The sequence below is a fragment of the Tremella mesenterica genome (assembly GCF_000271645.1).
Source record: "Tremella mesenterica DSM 1558 unplaced genomic scaffold TREMEscaffold_2, whole genome shotgun sequence".
Classification (NCBI taxonomy): Eukaryota; Fungi; Basidiomycota; class Tremellomycetes; order Tremellales; family Tremellaceae; genus Tremella; species Tremella mesenterica.
Window position 1 is genome coordinate 1,400,573 of NW_006711226.1, and position 26,687 is coordinate 1,427,259.

Below are 26,687 nucleotides of genomic sequence, written 5' to 3' on the forward strand. Positions count from 1 at the left end.
AATTCAGCTTCTCACTGCTGTCAACACATCTTGCTAAATATACTGAATGCCTATTCCATGCTGGACATGCTACCACACATTAGATTGGTCATTGGCCACGGATCCCAGAGATCACGGAAGGTATGGTTCGTAAGATCGCGCAATTGAAGGAAAAGAGTTGCATTCCATCATTCTAGCTAGCTATTTATTTATCTGATAACCCATCCTACAATTCACCTGCTTAGCAATGTATAGATAAGCAGATGAGTCATCTATCTAAGAAGCTTTATGAGTGGTCTTTCACACATTCCACTACTATGAGAGATTTGGATGTTTGCCCCCAATGCCGCCGATTGCGCCGACGATCCGACGACCCCCTGTCACGAACTACGTCGTGACACCTCGATTATTCCACCAACAATGACCCTCCTTTGACCATCAAAACCCCCATCACGTCTTAACCTTTTTACTCTACACGTAACTCAGGACTTCTGAGACCAAGTACGGCGAAGTTAGACGGAGTTAGGCTAGGTAGGGACAATGGGAGCAGAAGTACAGCGAAGTTAGACGGAGTTAGGCTAGGTAGGGACAATGGGAGCAGAAGTACGGCGAAGTTAGACGGAGTTAGGCTAAGTAGGGACAATGGGAGCAGAAGTGCGGCGATGTTAGGCGGAGTTAGTCGAAGGAGGAAGAGGATGGCCGAGGGCTCGGGGAAGTTGGACGAAGTGCGTTGAAGTACGTCAAAGCGCGAGAGGGTTGGATGAACGTCTAGGAGGAGTAGATAATATTAGCTGAGAAGATCGCTGAAGTTCTTCAGCGATCCTTGATTGTTGTCAGTAGTAAAAGACAGATAGAGATAGCTATAAATCAAGATACATCGCCATCAGTAGATCAAAACCCTAGTTAGAGTAACTACGCCGAAGTACGCCGTAGTTACACCCCTTTCGACGTCTGCGCCCTCCTGGTTGGGTGAGACATCGACTCAGAGAGTGAAGTTAGCCGAGGTTCGTCGACCGTCGGTCTATTAAGAAGTAGTTGTTCGACGGCCGTGACAGTATCAAGGATCGCTGTTACCGACGACCCGTGCGAACCTCGGAGAAGTACGAAGATAATATGGAACCAGAAAGAAGAATTACACGAGGCATGAGTAGGGATGGAGACAGGATGGAGGAGAACGAGAGGAGAGCATTGGAGGAGCTTAGCAGAGCAATGGGGCAGGACCTTGGAGTTGAGGATAGTGTGGGGGGGTCAATTCAAGGAGATGAGTTCGTTCCACCGGTGCTTTCTAACCCTCCTTCTCCTCCGTCTAATGCTCTCCCACCTGTGGGATCCCCACTTGGATCAGACCAAACCCCACGCCCAAGAGAAAACACTGGAAGTACGGCGAACTTGGGAGAAGAAGGAACACAAGGGGTGGTGTTGGCCTTGATGCAGATGGTGGCGAATATGAACAAAGACATGATGGAGGAGAGAAGACGTAGGGAGGAATGGGAACAGAGAAGAGAAAGGGATACAGTGGGCGGGATTGCAGAAGGGATATCAGAAGGAGTGAGGTACGCCATGGGACGGCAAACTTCGGCGACCCCAAGCGTAGTGGGCGAACAACGGAAAGGGATAAAGCTACCTAACCCAGACCTATGGAGAGGAGATCGGAACAAGTTAACCGCCTTTCTGTCTGAGTGCGACGTACACTTCGAATTGAACTCTCATCTTTTCCCCGACGACACTAAGAAAGTCTTTTTCATGATCTCTCATCTACGCGAAACACCTCTTCTTGCAGTGCAGCCCGATCTATCCAAAAGACCTCTTCCTGAGTACCTCACGACACACGATCAGTTCGTTAAGTACCTCAAGACTAACTTTGGTGATCCAGACGAAGAAGGAACTGCGGCCCGACAACTTAACGACCTCAAGCAAACCGGGTCTGCTTCGGACTACTTCTCCGCCTTTCAGCGACATGTTGCGATTCTCAAGTGGTCTGATGATGGAAACCTAGTTGACCGAGCCAAGAAAGGACTAAAATCGCACCTTCTAGATGAAATCGCAAGACACGGTAGATCGTTTGGGACTGTAAAAGAGCTATTGGAGTTTGTGATTCCCTTGGACAACCGCCTGTGGAGGAGACAAGTGGAGAAGGAGGCAGAGAGGAAAAGGGAAGGAGGGATAAGGACAACGACAGTGGTGGAAAGTCAGAGGACGGAGAAGAAAGAAGAGAAGAAATGGGAAAAGGGGCAACCTTCGGCGCAGGGTGGTGCCCAGGCGGCTATGAGGTCGACGGTGGTAAAGAGTACACCGCCAAACATCGACGAAGTTCGCCGAAGATGGCCTAGGCCGAGCTCCGATCTGAGGGAGACAAGGAGGAAGGAGGGGAAGTGTACCGAGTGTGGTGAAGCAGGACATTGGCTGAAGGAATGCCCTGTAAGGGAGGCTAAGGTTAAGGTTGGACTGTTGCCTCCATGGGGGGAGAAGTTCGGAGAACGTGGTGGAGGATCGGGAGGGAACGCAGTACCTCTCGGACAGAGGAGGAACTTGAATGCGGTTGGAGGAGAAGTAGATTTGGAAGAGGACCAGGGAAAAGAAGAGGACCTGTCGCAGTAGGCGAGGCTCGGCGGGTCCGCCATATTCTCTCGGCCACCATTCCCAAACCCATAAAAGAAACACAGCTGATGGAGCCAGAGGATTGTGAATACAAAAATACACCACTCAGTACCCCTTGTTCATGCAATGTCGATAATCATCTCCTCATCCCTTCCGTTTCCAGAGATCAACCTAAATCGGACATTTTCATTAATGGAATGAAGCTAACTACGCTCTGGGACACCGGGGCTACTTGTTCATATATAAGTCCTAGAGCGGCGACGAAGATAGGCGCAGAAAGGAGACAATATCAGGTGAGCGTACCCGTTCACATGTTCGACGGCTCGGTGAGTGTCGCTGGACCCATCACCGAGTTTGTCGAAGTCGGATTTAGTTTGACGAAGGACGCCGAAGTGCGATCTGTTTGTCTCGATGTAACAACGCTCTGCGACGCAGATGTTGTGATAGGGTGGGATTGGATGAGGAAGGAAGGGGTTGTCCTTGATGGAAGAGACAACTCGGTGAAATTTCCCATCCCAACCCCACCAAGTGCGGCGAAGTTAGCGGCCATAGGGCTGCCGACTCTGACGGACGCGATAGACCGCCGCGGCGAAGATGAGCTTGAAGAGCTGAGCCCGGAGGAACAAGACGAGTTGTTCCAGGTAGTTCCTGAACAATACCACCAGTACATTGACGTTTTTAATCCGAAGAAGGGAGGAGAGACCCTTCCCCCTTCAAGGTCCTACGATTTGAAGTTTGAGCTTAAGGAGGGGGCGAACCTTAAGGTCGCCTCCCTCTATGCTCAAGGAGAAGATCAGAGACGCGCGCTGAGAGACATACTAGATCGCGAAATCGCCGCTGGCCGAATTCGGGCAAGTAACTCGCCATACGGCTCACCAATGTTTATGATACCGAAGAAAGCCGAAGGACAGTGGCGAATGGTCATCGACTATCGAAAACTGAACGAAGCGACCATACCAGATGCCTACCCTCTCCCTCTAATAGGTCAAATTACCGAAGAACTTGGAAAAGCAAGGTATTTCAGCAAACTAGATCTAATTGGAGCATACCAATTGTTGAGGGTGACAGAGGGACATGAACACCTGACGGCGTTCAGGACACAGTATGGTATGTTTGAATCTCTGGTTGTTCGTGATGGGCTGCGAAACGCCCCCGCGGTCTTCCAACACTTCCTAAATGAGGTGTTTAGAGAGCTACTAGGGAATGGAGTCGTGGTCTACATTGACGATATCCTCATTTATGGGAATACGTTGGAGGAATTACGAGGAACTACGGCGAAGGTCTTTGAGGTACTGCGGAAGGCGAGCCTGTACGTGAAAGCTAGTAAGTGCGAGTTCGAAAGAGATTCGGTGGTGTTTCTGGGTTTTGTGGTATCCTCTAAAGGTGTATCGGTGAACCCAGAATACATTGATGCCATCACTTCCTTCCCACGTCCTAAGAATCTACGAGAGTCAAGGGGATTCATTGGAGTTGTAAGCTACTACAGGCGCTTTGTCCCCAACTTCTCGAAGATTGCTAGACCTATCAATGACTTGACAAGGAAGGAGGTACCATTTGTATGGGGAGTCGAACAGGAGTCAGCCTTCAAAGAGTTGAAGGCTAGGATGTGTACTGCGCCGGTGTTAGCCCATTTTGACCCTACATTGAAGACGATATTACAGACAGATGCGTCGTTCTTCGGCTGGGGGTTCATAATTTCGCAGATCAACACGGCTGGTCAAGAACACCCGGTAGCTATTGAGTCTGGTGCTTTCAACACAGCTCAACTGAATTATACGGTAGGAGAAAAGGAGTTCCTCGCTGTAGTGGAGGGTTTCAGAAGAAGGAGACACTTATTATTGCAGGTGGAAACCACAGTACTTACCGACCATCTAAACCTTACCTACTGGATGGAACCGAAACAACTCAGTCCTCGGCAAGGTAGGTGGGTAGAGGAGCTAGCTAACTTCAGGTTTAAAATGGTTTATCGGCCAGGAACCCAGGCAAGTCTTCCAGATGGATTATCTAGACGGGCGGACTATCATTCCGGGAAAGGAAGTACCATGGTACAAGAGAGCAACCTTATCCAAGGTCTGCCGAAGTTCGACGAAGTTGACGCCACCACGTCGGAGTTGCGTCACCTCCTTCGAGCATTGCAAGGGACAAGGGAGGTAAAGGAAAATGATCTTGTGGACCCTATGGATCTAGTACTTGGAGTTCAGGAGGACGAAGACATAGAAGGGGTCAGAGAAGAATTATTAGGAGTCGTTTGCGCTGAGTGTTCTCATCCTACGTGTAACGATAACGTGCAGGAACCAGGATCAATCACCGAACTACGCCGTAGTTCGCGGTCTCCTCTAATCCTTCGTGGGGGGTGGAACTCAAGAGGTTTCCTCACATTCGACAATCGCATTTATGTGCCGAACTACGCCGATGCTCGGCTGAAGATCATGAAGATGCGACATGACTCAGCCTTGGCCGGTCATCCAGGTTCGGCGAAGACTCTTGAACTAGTCCTGAGGGATTATGTCTGGGTTGGAGTAAGGAAGGATGTCGAAGATTATGTTGCTGGATGCGCGGTATGTCAGAGAGCGAAGACTAACAGACAGAAACCTCATGGGGAGCTTAAACCACTGGAGGTAGCTACGAAACCTTGGTCTAGCATCTCGATGGATTTTATCGAGGAGCTGCCAAATTCCCATGGATATAATTCCATCCTGGTAGTGGTGGATCGGTTGACCAAATGGGCCATTTTTATCCCGACTACGACGAAGTTAACCGCAGCCGGCCTATCAGAGTTGATATTGGACTATGTGGTGGCCCAGCATGGGTTGCCAGAGAATATAGTATCGGACAGGGGATCGAAGTTTACCTCCAAGTTCTGGAAGAATTTGACCGATAGTCTCGGAATAAGACTACATCTCTCTACTGCATATCATCCACAGACTGACGGACAGACCGAACGAACCAACCAGTCTTTGGAACTGTATCTTCGAATCTTCACCTCCTATCAGCAGAACGACTGGTCAAAGCTACTCGCTCGAGCTAGCTTTGCTTACAACAACACCCAGCACTCTGCGATAAACAAAACCCCATTCTATGCGAACTATGGATATCACCCTCGTTGGGCTGAAGAGATAAAGGCTAGCGAGGTCGAAGTGCCCGCTGCTACGGTGGTGGTAAAAGATTTGACTGAAATACACAAAGATTGTATCGAAGGAATTGAGAAAGCTAATGAGAAGTACGCCGAAGGATACAATAGGAAACACCGGACTACGCCGAACTTCGCGGAAGGAGACCTAGTGATGCTGTCGTTAGAGAATATTAAGACGAAGAGACCAATGAAGAAGTTAGATGTTAAGCAAAGTGGGCCGTACAAGGTAGTACGGCAGGTAGGTTCTCATGCTTGTAAATTGGAGTTACCAGGAACGATGGCAGGTATCCATGATGTATTCCATGTCTCCTTGCTCCGTCCTTATCACCCTCCAATATTTCCTGGTCAGCAAGCTGAGCCACCTGGGCCAGTAGAAGTAGACAATGAGGGAGAGTCTTGGGAGGTAAAGGATATTGTGGACTCTAGAGTAAATAAGAGGTCAGGAAAGTTAGAGTACTTGGTAGAGTGGTTAGGTTACGAAGGAACAGACGATTCAGTATCATGGGAACCAGTGGAGAACGTCGATGGAGCTGATGACATATTGGCGAAGTTCCACGAACTTCACCCTACTAAGCCGAAGGAAGGGCGACTGCGAAGGGCTAGGAGATAGAACGTACTGCATACAACATAGGATTACAGCTACGTACCGCTCACTTGTCCTTACTCTTACCCTTACCTTTTCCTTTTCCTTTCTCCTTCGATCTACTCGGTCCCGCGGGATTGGTGTGGAGGCTACCGATGACCGAAGGTAGATCGAGAGTCTCAGACGGGAACGCAGTAGAGAGAGAAGCATTCCATGCCCGATTCATAGCCCCAAAGAAGTCACCGAAGTCCTGGACATCTCGAGCAGCTTGCATGCTCGGGGTCCTCCACAGAGAACGTATGGTCCGTAGACACTCGAAGGGAAGACTGAGGAGGTCGAGAGCAGTCTGGGCGGAAGCTGGGACACGAGAATTACTACGGCGACCTAACCAGTCAAGGGACGGTGGTGGCTCATACGCCATAGGAGTGACTAGGAAGGGGGTGTCGAACAGTCTTCGGCGAACATCGGCTATCTCAGTAAGGCTTCGGCGAGAGACGGCCGCTAACCTTGTCCTTGCTTCGTCGTCCAGAGCCCCAGTGTTGACTACATCTACTAACGCCGCAGTAAGATTGTTTAAAGCGTTAGCTTGACGAGAAGAGAAGTCAAGCAGGAGAGATGTATCATTTCGGGCGGCCTCAAGCTGAGTAGTGAGACCGAGGACGAGAGAACGATAAGTGGCGAATTCCTTTTCGTCCTCAGGAATACGGACGTCCAGGGAGATACGAGGGTGGACGAGGGACAACCGGGGAGCAGAGGGACCAGCACGCTGAGTATCTTCATTTTCCACATCACCATCATTGAAGGCAACCTCCTTCTCTTTAGATTTCCCTTTTGATTTCTTTAAAGAAGACTTCGGTGTCTTCTGGGAAGCAGAGGGAGGGGTGACGGGAGGGGCCGCCGAAGTGGCCGGAGGAACAGAAGGACGCCGACTTCGGGTGCTGTGAGCCGGAGGAGAAGCTACCACTGGAGAGGACGGACGTGGCGCCGAAGGACGAGAGGCCGAAGGACGGGAGGCCGAAGGAGCAGAGGCCGAAGGACGGCGAGAAGACGAAGGAGGAACAGCCGGGAGACGTGATGGGCCGGCCACAGGAGCGAAGGGCGACGGCGACGGAGGCGACGGGCGGAGGTCCGGCGAAGTACGGCGAACCGACCGGAGAGACGGAGAGACGAAGACGGTACCCGCGAACGGGGGACAGACGCTGGAGTCTGGGGAGGGGGGAGAGGAGAAGCGTCGAAGGGACGGGGCGGGATGTCCCGGGCAGAGGAAACGGGACAGAAGGAGCAGGGGCCAGACGTGCATGAAGCACAACGGAGGGCCTTGTTGTGTGGCCGGCAGGGCCAGTTTGGACGATTATACGTGATAATCTCACGTCTACTAATTAGCAGGAGTAACTTCGGCGTAGTACGAATAGGTGGACTCACCGGCAACGATCACACGCTTCGTCAACACCAACCGCGATCCAACGACCAGGCTCGGACTTCATCTTCTCCCACAAGTACTCTTCTTCCCGCAGTGATCTCTTCACCCGTTTGGGCGAAGGCTCCCCTCTGGGAGAAGGGGGGGGAGCAGCGACAGGGGCGGCGGGAGCAGGACCGGCGGCGGGAGCAGGACCGGCGGCGGCAGCAGGAGCGATGGCGGCGGCAGCAGCGGCGGCAGCGGCGATGGCGTTGGGGGGGGGGAGAACCCCGGAAGAGGAAGAAGAAGAGGAAGAAGAAGAAGAGGAAGAAGAAGAAGAGGAGAGGGAACGGCGTCGTTTCTGGCCCACAATTTGAGCAGGGGGAGGGGCAGGAGCGGCTGCGAGTTAGCAATGTCTTGGAGAGCTAAAGAACAGATAAACAAGGCCAAGTTCGGCGAAGGTGTGAGAGGTTGGACGAAGAACTCACGCTCAGGACTATCTACGTTGTTGTCCTCTACACTAACCGCCACCATATCATCATCCGAGTGTTCCTCTAACTCGGTTTCACCCTCCGACACGATTCTATCATCCTCATCACTATAATCACCCCCTTTTCCTTCGAAGTCTGACTGATCGTCCGACTCCGAACCACTGAGCGACTCCTGGTCGGAGGAGGACGGAGACTCACCAGGACGAAAGGCGGGCGTCCTGCGGCGAGGGCTGGCGGCAGGAGGGGAAGCAGAGCGAGAACCAGGAGGAGGAGAAGCAGAGGGAGAACCAGCGGGAGGACCGACGGGAGGAGAAGCGGAGCGAGGAGGCGGGACATCGCCAGACGGCTCCCCCAAAGAGAGGGTGCCGAGGCCGAGGGAGGAGACTTGGCGAGATCTGTCGCCGAAGGAAACTGAACATCAGCCAAGTCCGGCGAAGTAAGGTAAGTGTCGAGGAATAACTCACGAGCAGACGACACCATACCACCAAAGTTCCTCATGGCGGCGAAAGGGTTAGAGGTGGGAGTAGGAGGGGCCATGACGTTAAAAATACTTAAAGAAATAAAAGATGATTCAAGGTAACAAATCTGTTTTCTAGGTAAGAGAGATAGAAAGTTTTGAAAGCAGATGGGAAAAAGAGAGAAGCTCGGCGAACTGCTCAGTATTTAGTATAATCAAACCTAAACCCTCGTCGTCAACATGCGGCAAACTTCGCGTTTCATCAACAAAAGGCATCGCAGGGACGATCAAAATTCCCACGCTATAGTGTCTCATCTCAATATAAGCGAGGGTTACTTCGACAAACAACGGTGTTGTTCGGCTGCCATTCAGGAAGCGTGTCTCACCTACAAAAGACACAGGGCTTCTTACGGCAAACCTCGACGAAGTTAGGGGAGTCTCATTGTCGGGTTTTGGAGTGAAAGGAGGCCCAACTACGAAGTGCGGCGCAAAGAGCAGAAGGGTGAAAGATGGTCATGGGGAGGGAGAGAATGGGGTACTACGCTGCTAAGTTCTCTTGACACGACAGAGGTGTAATCGCTCACGAGGACGTTCGCGGCTAAAGAAGGGGGCGACTGTCACGAACTACGTCGTGACACCTCGATTATTCCACCAACAATGACCCTCCTTTGACCATCAAAACCCCCATCACGTCTTAACCTCTTTACTCTACACGTAACTCAGGACTTCTGAGACCAAGTACGGCGAAGTTAGACGGAGTTAGGCTAGGTAGGGACAATGGGAGCAGAAGTACAGCGAAGTTAGACGGAGTTAGGCTAGGTAGGGACAATGGGAGCAGAAGTACGGCGAAGTTAGACGGAGTTAGGCTAAGTAGGGACAATGGGAGCAGAAGTGCGGCGATGTTAGGCGGAGTTAGTCGAAGGAGGAAGAGGATGGCCGAGGGCTCGGGGAAGTTGGACGAAGTGCGTTGAAGTACGTCAAAGCGCGAGAGGGTTGGATGAACGTCTAGGAGGAGTAGATAATATTAGCTGAGAAGATCGCTGAAGTTCTTCAGCGATCCTTGATTGTTGTCAGTAGTAAAAGACAGATAGAGATAGCTATAAATCAAGATACATCGCCATCAGTAGATCAAAACCCTAGTTAGAGTAACTACGCCGAAGTACGCCGTAGTTACACCCCTTTCGACGTCTGCGCCCTCCTGGTTGGGTGAGACATCGACTCAGAGCGTGAAGTTAGCCGAGGTTCGTCGACCGTCGGTCTATTAAGAAGTAGTTGTTCGACGGCCGTGACACCCCCCATTGCTTCAGCCATTCCTTCTTCTCCTGCTATCTCCACCATTTCTTCACTTATGGAGGGGATCTCTTCTGCGGATCAGGCAGGAAATACTCCTCTATCTCATGCAAGTTTCCAATGCATAGATTGAAATGGTCTTGAGCTGCAAGCTTTCAATTTCTCTCCCATCCAAGCCAAAAAGACCACTTGATGTCGGTTTTTGAACCAGCTATGATAGCTACATGCATAAAACTGGCCTAAATGGGTCCAAGGGACTTTTTCTACTGGATCCAGGTGTTTCCAGAGCTCTCAGTGACCTATGGGGTGCAAGATCAGTGACTTTTGAGAAATGGAGGTTGGGAAAGGGAGTTGCCGGAGGGGAAAATCCGACCTGGGACTTCCCGTACACTGTATACTTACTTAGGAAAGTTACGAAGGCTGGTCGCTAAAGATCAAACTCTTCTTTATCTTCCCTTCTTTTTTTCCCTTTCACCTCTTTCACTCTCACACCTGTAACTTATAGTAATTCCTAGTGACATAATTACTATACAGTAAGTACATCAAGCCAAGGATTTTGTCACCTTTGTCGTCGTCTTGGCAACCCTATTCGATCATTCAACTTCACCAACTGAAACTCAACATAACCCATCATGCGACCCGCCCTTCGGAAAACTCAATCTTCACCCAACGGACTCATCCCAGATTCTTCTTCCTCCCTTTCCCTTCCTAGTGGGATTAGCACCCCTGTTCAACCTTCTTCTCCTCCTCCGCTCATGTCTTCCCACAGCTCTAAAGTGAGCGTTGTTTTACCTGACAAGATCAAATTCGTCAATGATACTCCGATGCACTCTTCTTTACACACTCCCAGTGTTGGAGGAGTGGGTTTGCCAAGGACGAGAAGTGGGAGTAGTGGACAAGGAGCTATAGAGGGAAAGTATAGGAGGAAAGTCGGATTTGAAGCTTTTGAAGCTGGTCCTGCTACTTTATTCGCTTATACCTGTCAAGTGGGTAATCTTTGGCATACCTCCCCCAATTCCACATCTTAACATTCGTCATTTTAGATTTCACCCTCCAGCCAATCTGATCGATATGGCCTTCTACTTCCAGGGGTAGTCTCGTGTGATGCCTGATGAGAAAAGTCAGAGAGATGGCGATATGGACTGAGGGTTACGGAACGAGATGGGGGAAATATGTGACATAAGACGGTTTGACTGACAGAAAGGCAAAAAGTGAAGGATATAAAAGACATCGGAACACTCGCGTGTTCGCAGTGGCCGTCTCGGCTGATGAATCTGGTGAAGATGCTCTAGATTGGCTCATGTCGGAATTAGTAGAAGACGGTGATGAAGTGGTAGCTATCCGGGTGATTGAATTGGATGAGGGAGGTGAGTGTCTAAGCTCTCCTTTTACTCTTTTCGAACAAAAGCCGGGGAAAGGGAGAGGAGAGATACGATGACTGATTATATCAGAACGGACTGATCCTCAAGCTCAGGAAGAGTTTAGGGAAGATGCTCATTCTCTTTTGGCGACTATTCTAGATAAGAACAATGAAGCAGATGGTAGACGGGTTAGTACTTTCATTCTCTCGTCTCCTTCCCTTCTGCCAGCAATACTAGATATATCTCCTCCCTATCCGGCCATCTGTGAATGTGCTTCTACTCATCTACTCCCTCGACAACTCCCACCACGGCTAAGTAACGTCTTAAATCATGTTGAACACAGTCCGTGGTGAGAAACTGACAAAAATAGATATCCGTAGTGGTTGAATTCGTAGCTGGTAGAGTTACTGAAATGTTACTCAAAATGATTGCACTCTATCGACCAGACTGTGAGTTCCTTCACCCAGTTCCAGGTGTCCTCAGCAACTGAATGACTGACGACCAGCGTTGATCGTCGGTACAAAAGGTGCTAAATCACGACTCCAATCATGGGGTATGGCTCTAGGTGGTTAGTCTTCACTTTTATCCTTGACAATTTCCCCGAGCTGATTTCGTAGCTCCTGGTATGGGCTCTGTATCACGTTACGCAGTTTCTCATTCTCCCGTACCGGTCATCGTCGTTCGTCCCGAACGTAAAGTTAAGAAAACGCTTGAGAAAAGACAAAACGATCCTAAGCGTGGACAATACGCTGCTATCGTCGGACCGGAGGGATTATCCCTTTCTCGAAGTAGGAGTAGGGGTAGTGCTGGTGGACGAGAGGATGATTAAACTTCGTGATATTTATCCCTTACCTATCTATATAAATGTATATCATATTTCTTCCTATATCTTACACTACATCACAATCCATATTGTCATATGGACAAAATGAAGGATTGAACTTGAACAAAACCACTTGAAACATTTCATATCGGATTTCAGAAAGAAAAAAGGACAGACGTTGTACATTCTTCATCTCTGTATTCAAAGTGTTCTAGTACAACAAAACTTATTTTCATTGTCCATATTTTACTTCTCAACTTCTTATAAAAACAACTACCCGTTTCGTTCCTTCTACCTTCTTCCCTGATGACAAATCACTCAATCTAGTCATCTAGAAGATGTATGTGTATAACAAATGTTCGATAAAAGTCAATACCTCGTTCCATGAACCTCACGCCTTGTCTCACCCACAGTATGAGGGATCGGGGGATGATAAGATGGTACAGCTCTAGGTGATTGTGGCCTACCCCAAAAGACTTGTTCTAAATGTGTATAAGGTTGTGCCAACCCTCTTCGTCCATGATATGTCGATGGGGAAGATCGTACTACGTCCGCTTCAGCCCGTTGAATAGCGGATTGATATTCCACTTTGACGGCTCTTCGACGGTTTTGAAACTGAATGTTAGTTGGATATTTAGTAACAGTATGAGAACACTTACCCAGATTTGAACACTACGAGATGTCATACCTAATCTACGAGCGAGATGATCTCTTTCTTCCGTGGTAGGGTATGAAGTTCTTTCGAATACTTCGAGTAATAGAGCAACTTGAGAATCGTCAGCTAACCGTAAGCTTTCTTCTCTACTTCTTTCATATCATTGCTAGGTAATTTCCATTTGCACGAAGATGTTCCCGGTATATAATTCGGGATGATGACTATTGGGAGAAAAGGGGAGAAATATGAAGATGACAAAATTGACTGCTTACTCACCTCTTTTCCTCGGTGCTTTGAAGTTTGGCAAACCACCACTAATCGCCGAAGCGGGAGAAGAACCCCTCCCTTGTTCGAAAACATTCGGTGCTCTCGGAGCCACAGCAGAGAAATATCTCATATCCGGTCTAGCGGCATATGGATGTATACTTAATCTAGGTCTTCCTCCTTCATTTCCATTCCCATCATACCTCTCTTCAGCATAAGAAACATGACCGTTCTCATGTTTGAAAACAGGTGGTGGAGCAGGTGACCAATATCTCGGATCTAAATCTCTTCGTTTTCCTTCTGTATTTTCATAACCTTGACTATCATCCCTAGAACCGCTCCTTGCAGGAGTAGGATAAGCTGATAATCCTTCTGACTTTCTTCTTTTAGGAGGAGTGGAAAGTACAAAATCAGTTTTCTTCTGAGTAGGAGGAGAAGGTAAATGTATCGTCACTGAAAGAGGATCTGGAGTTTGAATCCTAGGTAATGAAGGTGGTGAACGATATGCCATAGGAGTAGGAATAAACGTTTGAGCCGATTGGACTGCTGGAGAAGTTGATAATGCCGACATGGTAGATATGGAAGTAGAAGTAGAGTGAGAGATTGAAGATATTGACATGGGAGTACGTTTAGATGTAGATGTGAAAGAAAGGGAATGACTGTTTGGTGAAGAAGACCATGAATGTCGAATTTGAATTTGCGGTAAAGATTCCATTTTGATGGTCATGTCTGGTGAAGGAAGTCGTATAAGAGGTGGAGGAGGTGATTGTGGTGACATGGAGAATGTCTCAAGCTTTGGACTATTGGAATGGTCGCTCATATCGATTGTTGTATCCTTCTTTGATTGTTCGATGATGAAAGAAACTCTGGATAGTAGAAGAGGGGTCGTACTGATTCCGATAAACGAATCCCACTGTTGGAAAGTTGACTCAACGTTTGTTCAGTTGATGGGCGAATAAGAAGAGATCAGATAGCTTAACAACGATCTCGATTCAAACCAAGAGCGTATTCTTTCACATGCGTTCTTATTCCACTCCCTTCAACCCCCCCGCTGTCTCTCATCAGCGGATCAGTTCCCACGCATCTCCTGTTCCCCCCCTTCTCCTCAGGCATGGGATATGTGAAAAAAAAGCGAAAGAAGAAAGGAGAATATTCCTCTCTTACCTTTGGAGCCACCACTAGAGGAATACCTTTGATGCACGGGAACGTGGGACGTGCTAAACATGAGATCAGTTTGATATATGAGAATTGAGGCTTGAGAAGGGGTTGGGGGTGTCATGAGTAGGACAATGGTACAATGGGTCACAAGGGGATCGGCAGACATGCCGCCTCAAGGGGGGATCAGCAGGGAGTGAAAGGGTGGCGGAGATTGAGGAATGAGAAAGGAAGGAGGTGGTCACCAAGATGAACTTTGGTTCTATATGGACTCCTACCAAAGGTAGAGAGGATGACGATGACGTTAAGGGGCAAGTTAGTTTCATCTTACGGGGCGATGAAGTTAAAGGAAAGGAAATAATTGAAAGAGTTGGCTACGATGTGCACGGGTAGTAGAGTTTGAACCGAGTTATGAACCGATGTCTCGTGTGAAAGGATCGTTTGAGGTGGTCAAAGGTAGGTTGGTAAGTAGAGGCAGGGGTGAAAACGACTGGAGGAAAGTTCAAGAATGACGGAGATGAAAGGTATGACCTGGGTGGAGTTACAACACCACCACGCCGTATCTTCCGAAAAAAAGAGTTAAAGAGTCGGTCCTGTGTTTGACGGCTTTGGGTGGCAAGCAAATCAAGATCAGTGCCAACAGATCGAAAGTATGAGAGAATCCAAGGAACCCCCAAGTCCAGAGACTGAAACAACTGCATGATCAACAACAAGTGAAAGTATGAATGGATAAGAAAACAGAAGTGATAGGTAGGTGTCAACAGGATCCGGAAAGTGACCGAATGGCAGATTGGAATCGATACAGGTATACAGGTCGGTGGCTGAAAGGAGGTTTTACAAAAAATGAGAGATGATTACACGGGGAGACTTTGAACGATTTGAACCCTGTATCACAACCGGATGTGATAGACACCAACAAAGACGATGAACGCGAGACGACTATACCCTCGCGGTGAGTTCGCGTACCGGCAGTTCGTCGATTCTCGGTTTACCTCGATCTGGACCTGTTTCAGGCTTTTCGACGACCAGAGCTCTCTCAAGGATGTATCGACCTTCTTTGTATTTCTGTTCGGGTTCGAAGGCGTAATCCTGTGTGTAAGAGACGATCAAGTGCGGGATACACCATGTGTTGCAGAGAGAACAAAGTGCAGCATACAACATGAACAAATCACTCACATATTTCCACCCGACACACGTGTGACATACCTTGCAAAAGACATCGCGAACGGTATGCTTTCCTGTTCTCATCTCTCGATCATCTGGTTCGCCAGTATACACATTGACACTGAAGATCAGTGAATGACGATGTGCATGATATCGAGAGAAGAGATGTGTCAGAGAAGAGGCTTACGCGTGATGTACCAACATGGCCTTTCCATGTTGACCCGTGAATTGCTACAATGTCAGCATATCGGACGACATCGGAAAGTGAGGATGTGAGTGGAGAGAACATACATTAGATAGTATACCTTCTTTGACGGTCAAATGGTTGCCGCATTGTTTACACACGAAGACGGACTCGCCGGCGAGGTATACTCTGAATTGACGGCCCATGCTGGCTTATCTCGCGGATGATATGTTGCCACCTCGGATGATAGCGAGGACCGATGGACTATTCGTTGATGGGGAGGGTTGATGACTCGCAGAGAGGGGTTGGTGTTACTGAGTCGGGAGAGATGTGAGGTGATGAGCCAGTCAACATGTGCAGAGTGAGAGGAAGAAGGGAGAGATATAGCGGAGGGGGGGAGGACAGAGAAGGAGCTTAGCAGGGACCGATGCCGACAGAGTACCCGAGCTTTCCCACGGTCGCTTGTATGTACAACTTTCCCACGGTGCACCAAAAGATAACCCCTCTTCCGCACAACGAGGCCTTACTTGCATAAATGTCTAAACTCTTAACTTCTACCAGATGGCCCTACTTCAACGTCTAGACCGTCCCTCCCTCGAGCTCGTGTGGTGGGGACTGTCATCTGAATCTTCCCCCTCACAAAGGGATCTCCAGAGTTTGGACAGTCCCTTTGAGCCTTTGAATACTGACCCCTGACTTCCGCTCAAATGGTGGATTGACCATGATTAAAGCTCCGGCCATTGTGACCTGGTTCAGGGGTCAAGTCTACTATACTACACTGCCTCTTTGGAGATCCGTTCTACTTTCTCTCGTCCCTCTAGAGATTTGTTGGGGGTTCCAGGCTTTTCTTTCACTTCATTTATGATTTCCATCTGACTTTTCGCGGGATAACCGCAACCGACACTCTTTTGACATTGATATTTAAACCTTTCAATCATGCTGGGAGCCGGCCGGCAGCTGGCTGCCCTTCTCCCACTTCTTCAATTGCTCTTTCTTCCACGTATCTCAGCACAATCAACGGGAACATGGATCATCACCGCTACCGACACTTCTTCCCCGAAATCCGGCTGTATGATCATGGCTCAAATCAACGATGGAGCTTCTCCAGAAGCTATAACGTCTATGGTCCCTGTCTGTCCATCATCTGCTTCTATCCCTTCCACGCCAGCGTCGGGTGAGACTGTCACTTGGCCCTTTTCGACAGCCGCAGAAGGGGCAGCGTCAAGTATGGCTATCTACGCTCAATTGACACAGACGACAGGGGGAGTTTCGCCGGGTTGCGTCATCAGTCTCACGCAGATGCAGGTCGAGTATCTTCTTGGGAGATCGCTCAAATGGGACAACGGAGTCAATCAAGTGTACGACAACACTGCTAATGGTTATCTCCTGGATCCGACTTCTTTCGCACCCATCACTTGGTCAGTTGCCCCGTTGTCCGAGAGAGTTGTCAAGCTGATGAAGGTAGTGGAGCGGGTGCACTCCTGCCTGCAGGATTGGTCCTTCCTGATCCCTACTCGCATGCTAGAGGCGATGCGACATGGGGGCAATCGCTTCCGATAACTGCAGGGTCGACAGCAACAGGCGGAGGCGCGCCAGCACCTGCTGCACCATCACCTGCTCCACCCAAATCTTCCGCGCCACCACCCGCTCCACCTCCTACCTCATCGACCACTCCCAAAGCTGTCGTCGTACCAAGCACCAGCGTGGTGGTCGTAGTGGAGACACATACGTCAACCAGCACCGTGGTCGCTCCTCCACCTTCTTCCTCCAAACCAGCCCCTCCTCCGTCCTCTTCTCACTCTGTTATCGCTGTGGAGGTCCCTCCCTCCACCTCGTCCTCCACCTCTTCGATGACCTCTTCAGCTCCTCCGACCGTGACGAAAACCGAAACCGAGACGGAAACGCAGGTGGCTAGTTCTTCCTCGTCTCAACCGCCCTCGGTGATCAATGTCCAGTTACCATCCAGTGGCAAGAGTTCTCAGGTGGTGCAAACTTCTAGTAGCACATTTACCACTTCGAGCAGTACGAGCAGCACCACTTCAAGTGTTACGAGTAGCAGCACCTCCAGTATATCCTCCATTGGTACTTTCGTCCTTCCTTCCTCTCAAAGCACTTCCTCTGCTTCGGCACCGTCGGTCATCGACGTGCAAGTCAGCTCCACGTCCAGTTTCCCCCCTTCCTCCTCATCCTCTTCGTTCATTTCATCGAGTCGTTCTACTCAATCAACGCAGAGTACACCCTCGTCACCGCCCTTGAGCTCGAGCAGCTCTAGTACCAGTGTCACAAGTAGCCAAATATCATCGGCCCCTACACCCTCTCTGGGCGCGCCAGTGTTTTCCGAACCCACCCAAGCAGGTGACAGTCACACTTCGTCTTCATCTTCCAGTCAATCCACCGCGGCACCTGCCTCTGGTGGAAGTAAGAGTCAACCTACTTTCACCATTGGCAGCAGTACGATCGGCCAGTTCTCCCCGGTTGGGAATGGGGCAAATAATCTGGTCGCTACGCCTACACCTGATTCTAGTGGGGGCAAAGGAGATGGTAATGGCGGGGGTAATGGAGGCAACGATGGCGGAGATGACGGTGATGGGGATGGAGATGGTGGGGACGGTGGAAACGGTAATGATAACGGCGATGGTGATGGCGATGGTGATGATAAGGACGACGGCAAAGACGACGGCAAGAATGATGGCAAAGACGACGGCAAGGATGACGGTAAAGACGACGGCAAGGATGACGGTAAAGACGACGGCAAGGATGATGGTAAAGACGACGGAAATGGAAAGGGCGATGACGATGATGGAGGAATTCCAGGTAGTGGCACCATACTGGCTGTCAACTCGACAGGCGACAACGACGATTCCGATTATGGGACCAATTCCACCGCTGGCAAGGACAACAAGGCAGATGCAGAAAACGATCCCCTTGAAGATTTCTTTGGCTGGTTATTTGGTCAAAACGGAACAATCGGGGACGGTGACAACGGGGAAATGGGGGTTGAAGGCAATTGGACTCATCACAAGCATCACAAAGGCTTCATGGAGAAAGCTAAATCAAATTCAACTTCTCATGATTGGGGCGAGGAATCTGGGGATCAGGCAGAAGGTGGGGATGGCGATTCAGGAAACGGGGGGCAGGGGAAGAATAAAACTGAGACCGTGTCAATGGAATCGAGTTCGACCATATCCAGTTCCTTCTCAGACGCTACACCAACACCCGACGGACTCCTGGCCGTCGCAAACTTCGCTCAAAGTAACGACGATTGTGATGACATAACAGATCCGGTCGTCGACTCATCTGACGACACATGCGATGACGATACCGATCTTACGCATATGAACACTACGGTCCTTGCTGCGAGCGGTACGACAACCGATGGGGATGATTGTGAGGATGACTTGGACGATGGAACAGATGATGGTGACTGTGACGACTCTATCACAACCAATTCGACCTCGACAGGTACGACTGTGCTTTTGGCGGACGACGATGATTGTGACGACAGTATCTCGACCAATTCCACCGTATTGCTCTCGAGTGACGATGAGTGCGACATGGACACTACCGATGATTCCGGTGATACAGATGACGATTGTGATACCGACGACGACGACGGAGATGGTCCCAAAGCTATTGTGAATGCGGCTGTTACTGGAGGTGATGACGGGGACGATTGCGACGATGAGAATGTTACGGTCACTCAAACGGTCACTGTAACTCCTACTCCGTCAAATGGGCAAAATTTAGAGGCTGTGTTGCCCACAAGTTCAGCGAGTAACACAAGTACTATGGAATTCCCTACAGCTGTAGCGGCAGCGGTTGAAAATGCCGCCAACGCCTTACCACGTTCAAGTGCACGGAGGAAGAGACGAGAGGGTAGGACTGTGATTAGAACAAACCAAGATGCGAAAAGACACCATGACCGGATCATGGGTAGGAATAATGGACAGTGGTAATGTGGATATTTTTATGACATAGCGACGTACGTTCAATTTGGAATGTCAGTTTACTATACCCTACATTACTGACGCGACGTGGTTGACAGTATCTCCCCTTCCAACCGTCTCACGATCGGTTCATCTCTGTTTCTAACCGATAGGGTGAGAGTGGAGTTGTCAGATGTATGGGATCTCTCGCTGGAGACAAAAAGTCATTGAATAAGACTCAAACCACCCTCCTTTATGTCTTTCCTCCCGAGTCCGTCCTGCGACGCGTAACAGAAACCTCTCCACAAAGGTTGTCCTTCCACTTTCAAAATAACGGGATTGGCAGGTCATCTCATCTTCTCCAACTCACCGTATTATTAGGTTGATTTCTCACTTAATCCTGTGCTGACATCTTTGACACCATTCCACTGATATCCGCATAACGAACATTCCTCAGTGACACATATATTCCCCTGGTGGGAGAGCTGATATCAGTCGGACAGCTTTCATCGATTGAGAGTGTCAAGAGTCAACCCCTGGTGGGATAGTGGGAAGAATAGACGAGATAATCTGCGAATCTCTGGTTCAAGATGGCAGACGTACTTCCTCAAGTATTCAATAACTCTTCTATCTGTGAGTCTCTATCCACCACGGTGTTATTCTGCGAAACTAATGTTATAGTACCTTCTTCCAGTACGCAATTACCGGATGGAGGGACTATTGAGACTGTCGTATACACCTCCACAGTGACGGTAGGAGATGGAATCGGCGGGTTTGAATTATCCAAGGAGCTGGTATCTTCGACAATCCTTGTACCTGCTTCTTCCTCTTCGGTGTCGGCGGGTGGAACGTGAGTGGCCTTTCTTCTTTCATAAACCCAAAAAGGCACCGGTGTCAGAAGTGATTGACTTAAGAGATTAAAGAAACGAGGACGTGAGATGAAGTGGTATCAGAGTAGGAATCGAGCTGGATGAGAATGGAAAAAGAAGGCGAGGAAATCTACCAGAATGAAAGAGTAGATCGAAACGATGCTGACATGAAAGGTCAAAACCAGCTACTTCGGTTGTAGGAGGTGCAAACCCCAAACCTGCACCATCATCCTCAATCTCATCTTTAACCCCCAGCTCCATGTCTTCTTTAACTTCAAGTTCATCTCAACTTGCTCAACCTTCAGTTATCAACGCCTCTGCTTTCTCTTCCTCCCCTAGTTCAATAGTCTCTTCGGTACCTCTCAGCAGGACATTTCATAATGACCTCATTGTCTCTTCTTCCACTCAATCAACTCATACCACTCAGTCATTCACTACCCAAGCGGCTTTACTTCGCTCTTCTAGTTCTTCCGGATCTAGCTCGTCACGTCCTACTTCATCAAGTCACACCAGTAGTTCCATGTCAAAAGTCCCGAGTGAGTTCTCTAGTAGGTAGTGAGAGTCGGACTGATGTTAGATGCTATCACTTCCACATCGACTGTGACTGTTCCACCAGTGACCAATGTTGATGTATCAGCCTCATCAATCAAGACCTATGTCTCTGGTTCTGTCACTTATTCTGGATCAGCGGCTGTGGCTGCTATAGCTGCCGCAGATGCCATCAACACTGGTGGAACGTCGACGGAGAAGACGGGAGGGTCGAAATTGAGCTCGATCGCTATTGTCGGTGAGTTATTCTCGTTTCAAAGCTTGAAAGAAATAAGGTTGCTTATCAGTCAGGTATCGTACTTGGTGTTTTAGGATTCTTGGTTATTTGTTATTTATCATGGTACAACTGGGTAAGTCAGATTTCAACAATGACTTTCCACTGCATCTCGTTCGTCAATTAGAATGAAAGTTGAGAATCAGAAAAAGAAACGTGACCGAGATGCTCTAGGCGAGGAATTGAACGATGATCACTTTGACGCCGATGGTCAACCCATACAATTTACAGAGAAGATGTCTCATGAGAGACGTGGTTCTTCAGAATCCCGTTCTGGTAAAAGAAGACGTCAAAAGCGTAATGATCGACCAAGTCGTTCAGGTCGTAGAAGATCTAATGGAAATCCTTTCGACGATGGAGATTGGTATGCCGACCCATATGACGATCAACATGAAATCGGACCACCCACTACGACTGGTTTTGACCCGGTATATGACTATCAACAACATCAGCACTTAGACGAAGGAATGATAAACCCTTATGAAGAAGAATATCATCATGAGGATCAAACCCATTATTCTGGATTTGGGGGAGAAAGAACGACATACCCTTCATTATCAGAATATTACGATTCAACACAAAATGATCCATCTCGTTCTCTTGTAACTTCTCAATCGTATTTGGAATCATCACCTTTTGAAGATCCTCGTCCTGCACCACAACCACAGTCATTCCCACGACAACCAGAAAGAGCTCATTCTTTCGTTTCCACCGAACCTAGAAGAACATCTTTGGCTTATGCTGGAACTCGTCCTACGAGCGATACCTTCTCCGAATTGGCACAACCTACTCCAGCGACTGCGGCTTTACTTCCTTGGTTAGGAAAATCTGAACCGGTTCCTCCACCAGTCCCAGCGATACCGATTGCTTCGAGTTCGAATTATGCTGGAGGAGGAGGAGTTCCGCCTCCTCAACCAAGTTTTAAAGGTCCTATGGGAGTGAGACCTGTTGTAGGTGTGAGAGAGAACCAAAGACAAGGACCGGCACCTGTGATGGCTCAGACACCTATGGGAGAGTATGGTTATCCTGATATAATACCAAATTTCAGATGAGGTTGTGGGAATGTATGAATGTATTATCTCAAACATGTTTTAAACTCAATTCCTTTTTTCACTTGTGGTTCAGGCACGACTCCGGTCCATCGTTCAAGGAAAAAGTCATTGACTTCCTTTGTTTTTCTACTTTGTACTGCTCACTCTTTCATACTTTGGTTCAATGCTGGTCTTGTTCGACAGTCGAGTGGTAGAAAGAAGATAACACCAACTACAAAAAAAGTTCTTCCCTCATGGCTGCAGTCGCTCTTACATCTGAAGGTGAGGAAGACGTCACCGCTAAACTCGCACAAGTCCATCTCGACGGTAGCTCCGACGAAGCTCCTGAGGCAGATCAAATAAAAGTAGGAACGAAGAAGAAGAAAAAGAAGAAGAAACCCAAAAATAAAAAACCTGCCGTAAGTTATCCCTCCTCTACATACTTCTTCAACGGTCTAAATGATGAATGGACAAAAGAGACTGATGGGAAGAACAAAATTCCTCCCTTGAGTGAAATTCCTCCCGTTGAACCTACACCTCCTCCCGAAACTCCGCAAGAGACAGCGAAATGGACTGTTTTGTTAAAGAACAATCGAAGGAAATTGACTCTCCCTGCGTTTGGACTGTTAGATGAGACTGTAAGCTTTCCAATTCCTCCGCCTCCGTCTATAGAGTGGGAATGGAAGGCAAAGGAAGGAAATGCTTATGTAACAGAGTAGATCGATTTTAGATACTTTCTTAACTCCTGGATGTAAGAATGTGGAGTTGGAAACACCACGATTGAAGTTACGTCAGGTGCAAAGAGGGGATTTGACGGGAATAAGGAAAATCAAGACTGAGCCTATTGTACAGAAAACGCAACTGTGAGTAGATCTTCGTCTCGTCGAGGATCGAGAATTTCCTCCTCGGAGCCGGGGATAAACTCTATATCAACTCGATCCTTCCTCCCAAGGGTCTTGTTCTCCACGTCATTGTACCTCTCACTTCGAAACTGACAATGTGGTATATGAAGAGCAAAGCTAATTCATACGGGATTGGATCGATGAAGTGGTACTTCGGAATTGGGTTTTTAGTCCACAGAAGTGGATCAGAGCTGAGGGGGAAAGGATTGCTGATTGCAGATACGGAGCTCCCACATTGGGACTCATTCAACCAGCCTTTCAAACTCGTTACATTCGTTCATCCATTCCCTCGAATTACTCAAAGGTCATCTGAGAGGGATACAGAGAAGAATACATATTCGCCATCACAGCTCGTAATCCCGATGAAATCACTTTGAGTTCAGGTGATCAACTCAAAGCTTCCAATCGGATTTCAGATGCGAAAGGTTATTTAGGTGAGTCTTGTCTTCCCTATTTCTCCTCTTATCAGTTCTCTCAATCTCAAACTTGTCTCAGATCTCGGAAACTCTTCAATATCAACATTTCCGCTTTCTTTCCGCATGTCATTCTGACCTATGACTTGAACTGAAGTAACTGAAAGAGGGGAATTAATGGTCTAAAAAGCCGTTGGATGATAAGAGATATTGACGAAGCAGGAAATATAGCTCTTCGTTTGGATCTACATGGAAATCTTTTCCCAATTCCCGGTCAACCCGCTTTACATCCCACGTTTCAACAATGTGACGAAGCAGGATTGACAGGAACCTTGTTTTATGAAATCCATCCTCAACTCTGGGGACAGGGTTTGATGAGGGAGGCATTCCGAGAAGTAGTTCGATTCGCCATGGAAGAAGTGGGTTGTGAGAGTGTTTTGGTATGTCTCTTCATTTTTTCCATTCCATTCCTCACGATTGTGAGACACAACTTGTTTCATCCTTAGTGACTAAACGAGTCAATTTTTAGCACGGTTGACCGTCCCATTTTGTACTAGATACTTCTACTATTGAGATCCAAGCTGACTTCAGTCCGACCCAATGGTAGGTAACGAAGCATCTATCAGACTTTGTCTGGCTATCGGGATGCACCTCATAAAAGAAACCACAGAGAATCCATATGGAAAACATCAATTGGTCCATTCTATCTCTCGAGCGGAGTGGTATCGTCTCAACCGACCGGAACTCAATCTGTCCGAGGTTGGGAAAGGTCATTGGGGCGGAAAGGAGGTTTGTAGATGGTGTTTAAACCCGAGATTATGGAATCCGGTCGTAGGTTGTAAATGCGGTTGGGCGAGGTATTGCTCACGGGAGTGTCAGAGGGCAGACTGGGTCTGGGTCGGGGGACATGGGACGGAGTGTACTAGTAACCAGTAGAAGTATACAAAGTAGATATCTGGCGGTTTGATCCTGTGTAGATGATCAATGCTTGTAACATGGTTCTGGATATGTGTGCATTTCCGACATTTCAATTCCCGGTAGTCTAATTGGGTCACATTTGTCCAAAACTCAGATGATGGTAGGAGACAATTTTCATTGCAGGTCTTTTATGAGGTCGCGCTGGAATTAGCAATGTTTCAAGTGTACAAGCTGTAGACGACATTCAACGCGACGGGGATACTCGAGTGAGCCATGGCCAAGGGTGATACCGTACGCCAATGTCAAGTATGAGCACTCACTAAGATCGGCGCGACCTGTTTCCTGGTTGATTTCGTATTTCTCTGTTGCCAAACCCTCCCTACTCTTCCGTCTCCCTTCTCCAAAAAGTCCTTCACTCCTTGATCGTATACCCCCTGGTGGGTCCCTAGTGTCCCTTTTGAACCTTTTTTACTACCCCAAGCACCAAGATCTAATACCTCACCACTCTCCTCCATCCCCTTCGCGAGTTCCACTATCACTTTTTGTTCCTCCCTCTCTGGTAAACCCTTTCCGGGCCCAACGATCAATAAAATCTCTCGTCTAGACTTATCTTTATCGTCTCTGAACGTGGTGAGTATCCCCAAGATGTTGAGTTGTTTCTCTTCCATGTAATCATCTACAGCAAGGAGAAAAGGTTTCCAACCGTGAGTGTCCCGATCGAGCCAGGTCTCCAGACCCAGAGGTACAGTCGAAAGACCTAGACGAAGAGTGGGATACGTTTTTGCGGACGTGGGAAGAACGTATTCCTTATAATCCCTCAACAGGAGTTCGGGGGTGGACAGATGTGACACATTGAATTTGGCTTGGGTGAGATCGTTAGTCAACTTCGTCAGTGGAATTGGAGGGTTGGTACCGATATTCTCCGGGGTGATATCGGAAGGACCAGTCGAACTAGTGGCGATTCCGGCCAAAGTTTGAGTGACAGGATGAGAGCCAAAAGGTGATGGTGCGGACAGGGAAGTAAGTGGGTAGAGAAAAGCCGCTGATTCATTATCGATCCGAGTGGCTTTACCCCCGGGTCGTAGACCACTCGTATCAATCACCATGGCAGCAAGTAACAAAGTAGCTACTCCCGTGTCCACCAATTTTGCGTCCTGACCCTTGTCATCTGAAATCGAGATGTGATCTTGCCATGGCCGGCGGAAATATTTGATCACGAGACTTGAACAACTGCCCGTGGTAGTGATGAGTCGTTGCGCGCTCGGGTGGTTGCCCTCATCCACGTGGTGGTCAATGATCACATCCACTGCACCAGGTCCAAATTGAGGTAAGAGTGAGTTATGATCCACTAGAACGAAGTGGACCCCTCTTGCGGTTAGGTCGGCAGGAGGGCAAGGGAGTTGGGATGAGTGTAGGAGAACAGAAGGGGAAAGGGAGGCGAGCTGTAGAGCGTGGAGGTTTTCGAGACGAAGAGACATGTGTTCAGGTGCGGTCAGGACAAGAGGGATAGTGGAACGAGAGAAAAAAGTGGACGAGAGGTAGGCGTAGGAAATTGAGGAAGCTAGAGAGTCGAGGTCTGGGCTTAGCGAGGACATTATGTGATGACACTACCGGAGGCGGATGGAGGAGATCATCGAGATGTGTAGTGGAACAGATGATTCAACACAGAGAAGAGTTTGCGATCATATGTGAAGAGTGATGACGAGCAGAGAGAGATACCAAAGAAGTAGAACGAAGACGAGTCTCACTGAGTGAAGGGAAACGTAGAGGAAAAGAGAGCAAGACCCACCACCAGCTTCGTTACCCATGACAACCTGCCATTGATCTCCCTTCCCATCGTCTAGATCTTTCAGAAACTCTCTCCTCTGCTTCGAGAGAAACTTCTCCAGGGTCGAATCATCCTCGACAGTCGAATCGTCCCCAGGAGTACCGGTAACTCCATTCCCGCCGGACTGAATAGCCACAGGTCTCTTTGGATTGTTCATGTTCGTCCCCATGCTCGAATGTGAGGTACCGAGAGGGGGAGAAGTGTTTCGAGAGGGGTCTGCGAACGCTGCAGTCTGTAGTGGACCTGTAGAAGTCGAGGCTGGAGTGGCAAAAACTCTTCCAGTGGAGACGGTGAGATGACCATATACAGATATGACAGGGGGAGGAGGTTGCGAACCGAACTTGAAGAGGGGATATGGGAGGGAAAGAGACCTCACTTGGACACGCTTACCGAGTAGGAAGGACAGGATGAGGGCGAGCGTAAGGAGTAGGAAGAGAATGGAGC

General features: G+C 48.7%; 9 protein-coding genes across 9 annotated transcripts; 5 read left to right on the forward strand and 4 right to left on the reverse strand.

Annotated features, from left to right (window-relative positions):
* Positions 1 to 1,092: 1,092 nt before the first annotated feature.
* On the forward strand, positions 1,093 to 2,577 carry TREMEDRAFT_60302 (uncharacterized protein; the record flags this gene model as incomplete). The annotated part of the gene is made up of 2 exons (XM_007002713.1): positions 1,093 to 1,494; positions 2,173 to 2,577. The coding sequence occupies 2 exons, from the start codon at positions 1,093 to 1,095 to the stop codon at positions 2,575 to 2,577; spliced, it is 807 nt and encodes a 268-aa protein (XP_007002775.1).
* A 3,783-nt stretch (positions 2,578 to 6,360) lies between these two features.
* TREMEDRAFT_60304 (uncharacterized protein) lies at positions 6,361 to 8,717 on the reverse strand (the record flags this gene model as incomplete). The annotated part of the gene is made up of 6 exons (XM_007002714.1): positions 6,361 to 7,610; positions 7,664 to 7,665; positions 7,716 to 8,088; positions 8,178 to 8,315; positions 8,379 to 8,591; positions 8,645 to 8,717. 6 exons carry the CDS (start codon positions 8,715 to 8,717, stop codon positions 6,361 to 6,363), a joined length of 2,049 nt encoding a protein of 682 aa, XP_007002776.1.
* A 1,714-nt stretch (positions 8,718 to 10,431) lies between these two features.
* On the forward strand, positions 10,432 to 12,171 carry TREMEDRAFT_73282 (uncharacterized protein). The gene is made up of 6 exons (XM_007003060.1): positions 10,432 to 10,913; positions 11,132 to 11,294; positions 11,379 to 11,476; positions 11,659 to 11,737; positions 11,794 to 11,856; positions 11,906 to 12,171. Exons 1-6 carry the CDS (start codon positions 10,560 to 10,562, stop codon positions 12,115 to 12,117), a joined length of 969 nt encoding a protein of 322 aa, XP_007003122.1. The 5' UTR covers positions 10,432 to 10,559; the 3' UTR covers positions 12,118 to 12,171.
* A 193-nt stretch (positions 12,172 to 12,364) lies between these two features.
* Positions 12,365 to 13,850, reverse strand: TREMEDRAFT_60306 (uncharacterized protein; the record flags this gene model as incomplete). The annotated part of the gene is made up of 4 exons (XM_007002715.1): positions 12,365 to 12,442; positions 12,523 to 12,726; positions 12,771 to 12,892; positions 13,043 to 13,850. 4 exons carry the CDS (start codon positions 13,848 to 13,850, stop codon positions 12,365 to 12,367), a joined length of 1,212 nt encoding a protein of 403 aa, XP_007002777.1.
* A 1,014-nt stretch (positions 13,851 to 14,864) lies between these two features.
* TREMEDRAFT_73283 (uncharacterized protein) lies at positions 14,865 to 15,914 on the reverse strand. Its single transcript, XM_007003061.1, has 4 exons — positions 15,641 to 15,914; positions 15,537 to 15,580; positions 15,362 to 15,470; positions 14,865 to 15,274 (listed from the first exon to the last, which is right to left on the reverse strand). The coding sequence occupies exons 1-4, from the start codon at positions 15,737 to 15,739 to the stop codon at positions 15,125 to 15,127; spliced, it is 402 nt and encodes a 133-aa protein (XP_007003123.1). The 5' UTR covers positions 15,740 to 15,914; the 3' UTR covers positions 14,865 to 15,124.
* A 555-nt stretch (positions 15,915 to 16,469) lies between these two features.
* On the forward strand, positions 16,470 to 19,489 carry TREMEDRAFT_60308 (uncharacterized protein; the record flags this gene model as incomplete). Its single annotated transcript, XM_007002716.1, has 2 exons — positions 16,470 to 16,951; positions 16,999 to 19,489. 2 exons carry the CDS (start codon positions 16,470 to 16,472, stop codon positions 19,487 to 19,489), a joined length of 2,973 nt encoding a protein of 990 aa, XP_007002778.1.
* Positions 19,490 to 20,049: 560 nt separating this feature from the next.
* Positions 20,050 to 22,203, forward strand: TREMEDRAFT_60309 (uncharacterized protein; the record flags this gene model as incomplete). The annotated part of the gene is made up of 6 exons (XM_007002717.1): positions 20,050 to 20,092; positions 20,141 to 20,309; positions 20,503 to 20,864; positions 20,906 to 21,115; positions 21,169 to 21,227; positions 21,298 to 22,203. The coding sequence occupies 6 exons, from the start codon at positions 20,050 to 20,052 to the stop codon at positions 22,201 to 22,203; spliced, it is 1,749 nt and encodes a 582-aa protein (XP_007002779.1).
* Positions 22,204 to 22,436: 233 nt separating this feature from the next.
* Positions 22,437 to 24,531, forward strand: TREMEDRAFT_42784 (uncharacterized protein; the record flags this gene model as incomplete). Its single annotated transcript, XM_007002489.1, is given in 7 exon segments — positions 22,437 to 22,601; positions 22,674 to 22,820; positions 22,897 to 23,045; positions 23,304 to 23,388; positions 23,401 to 23,518; positions 23,720 to 23,937; positions 24,089 to 24,531. 7 exon segments carry the CDS (start codon positions 22,437 to 22,439, stop codon positions 24,431 to 24,433), a joined length of 1,227 nt encoding a protein of 408 aa, XP_007002551.1. The 3' UTR covers positions 24,434 to 24,531.
* A 186-nt stretch (positions 24,532 to 24,717) lies between these two features.
* TREMEDRAFT_27804 (uncharacterized protein) lies at positions 24,718 to 26,400 on the reverse strand (the record flags this gene model as incomplete). Its single annotated transcript, XM_007002332.1, has 4 exons — positions 24,718 to 24,833; positions 24,879 to 25,335; positions 25,399 to 25,991; positions 26,205 to 26,400. 4 exons carry the CDS (start codon positions 26,398 to 26,400, stop codon positions 24,718 to 24,720), a joined length of 1,362 nt encoding a protein of 453 aa, XP_007002394.1.
* Between the last annotated feature and the right edge of the window lie 287 nt (positions 26,401 to 26,687).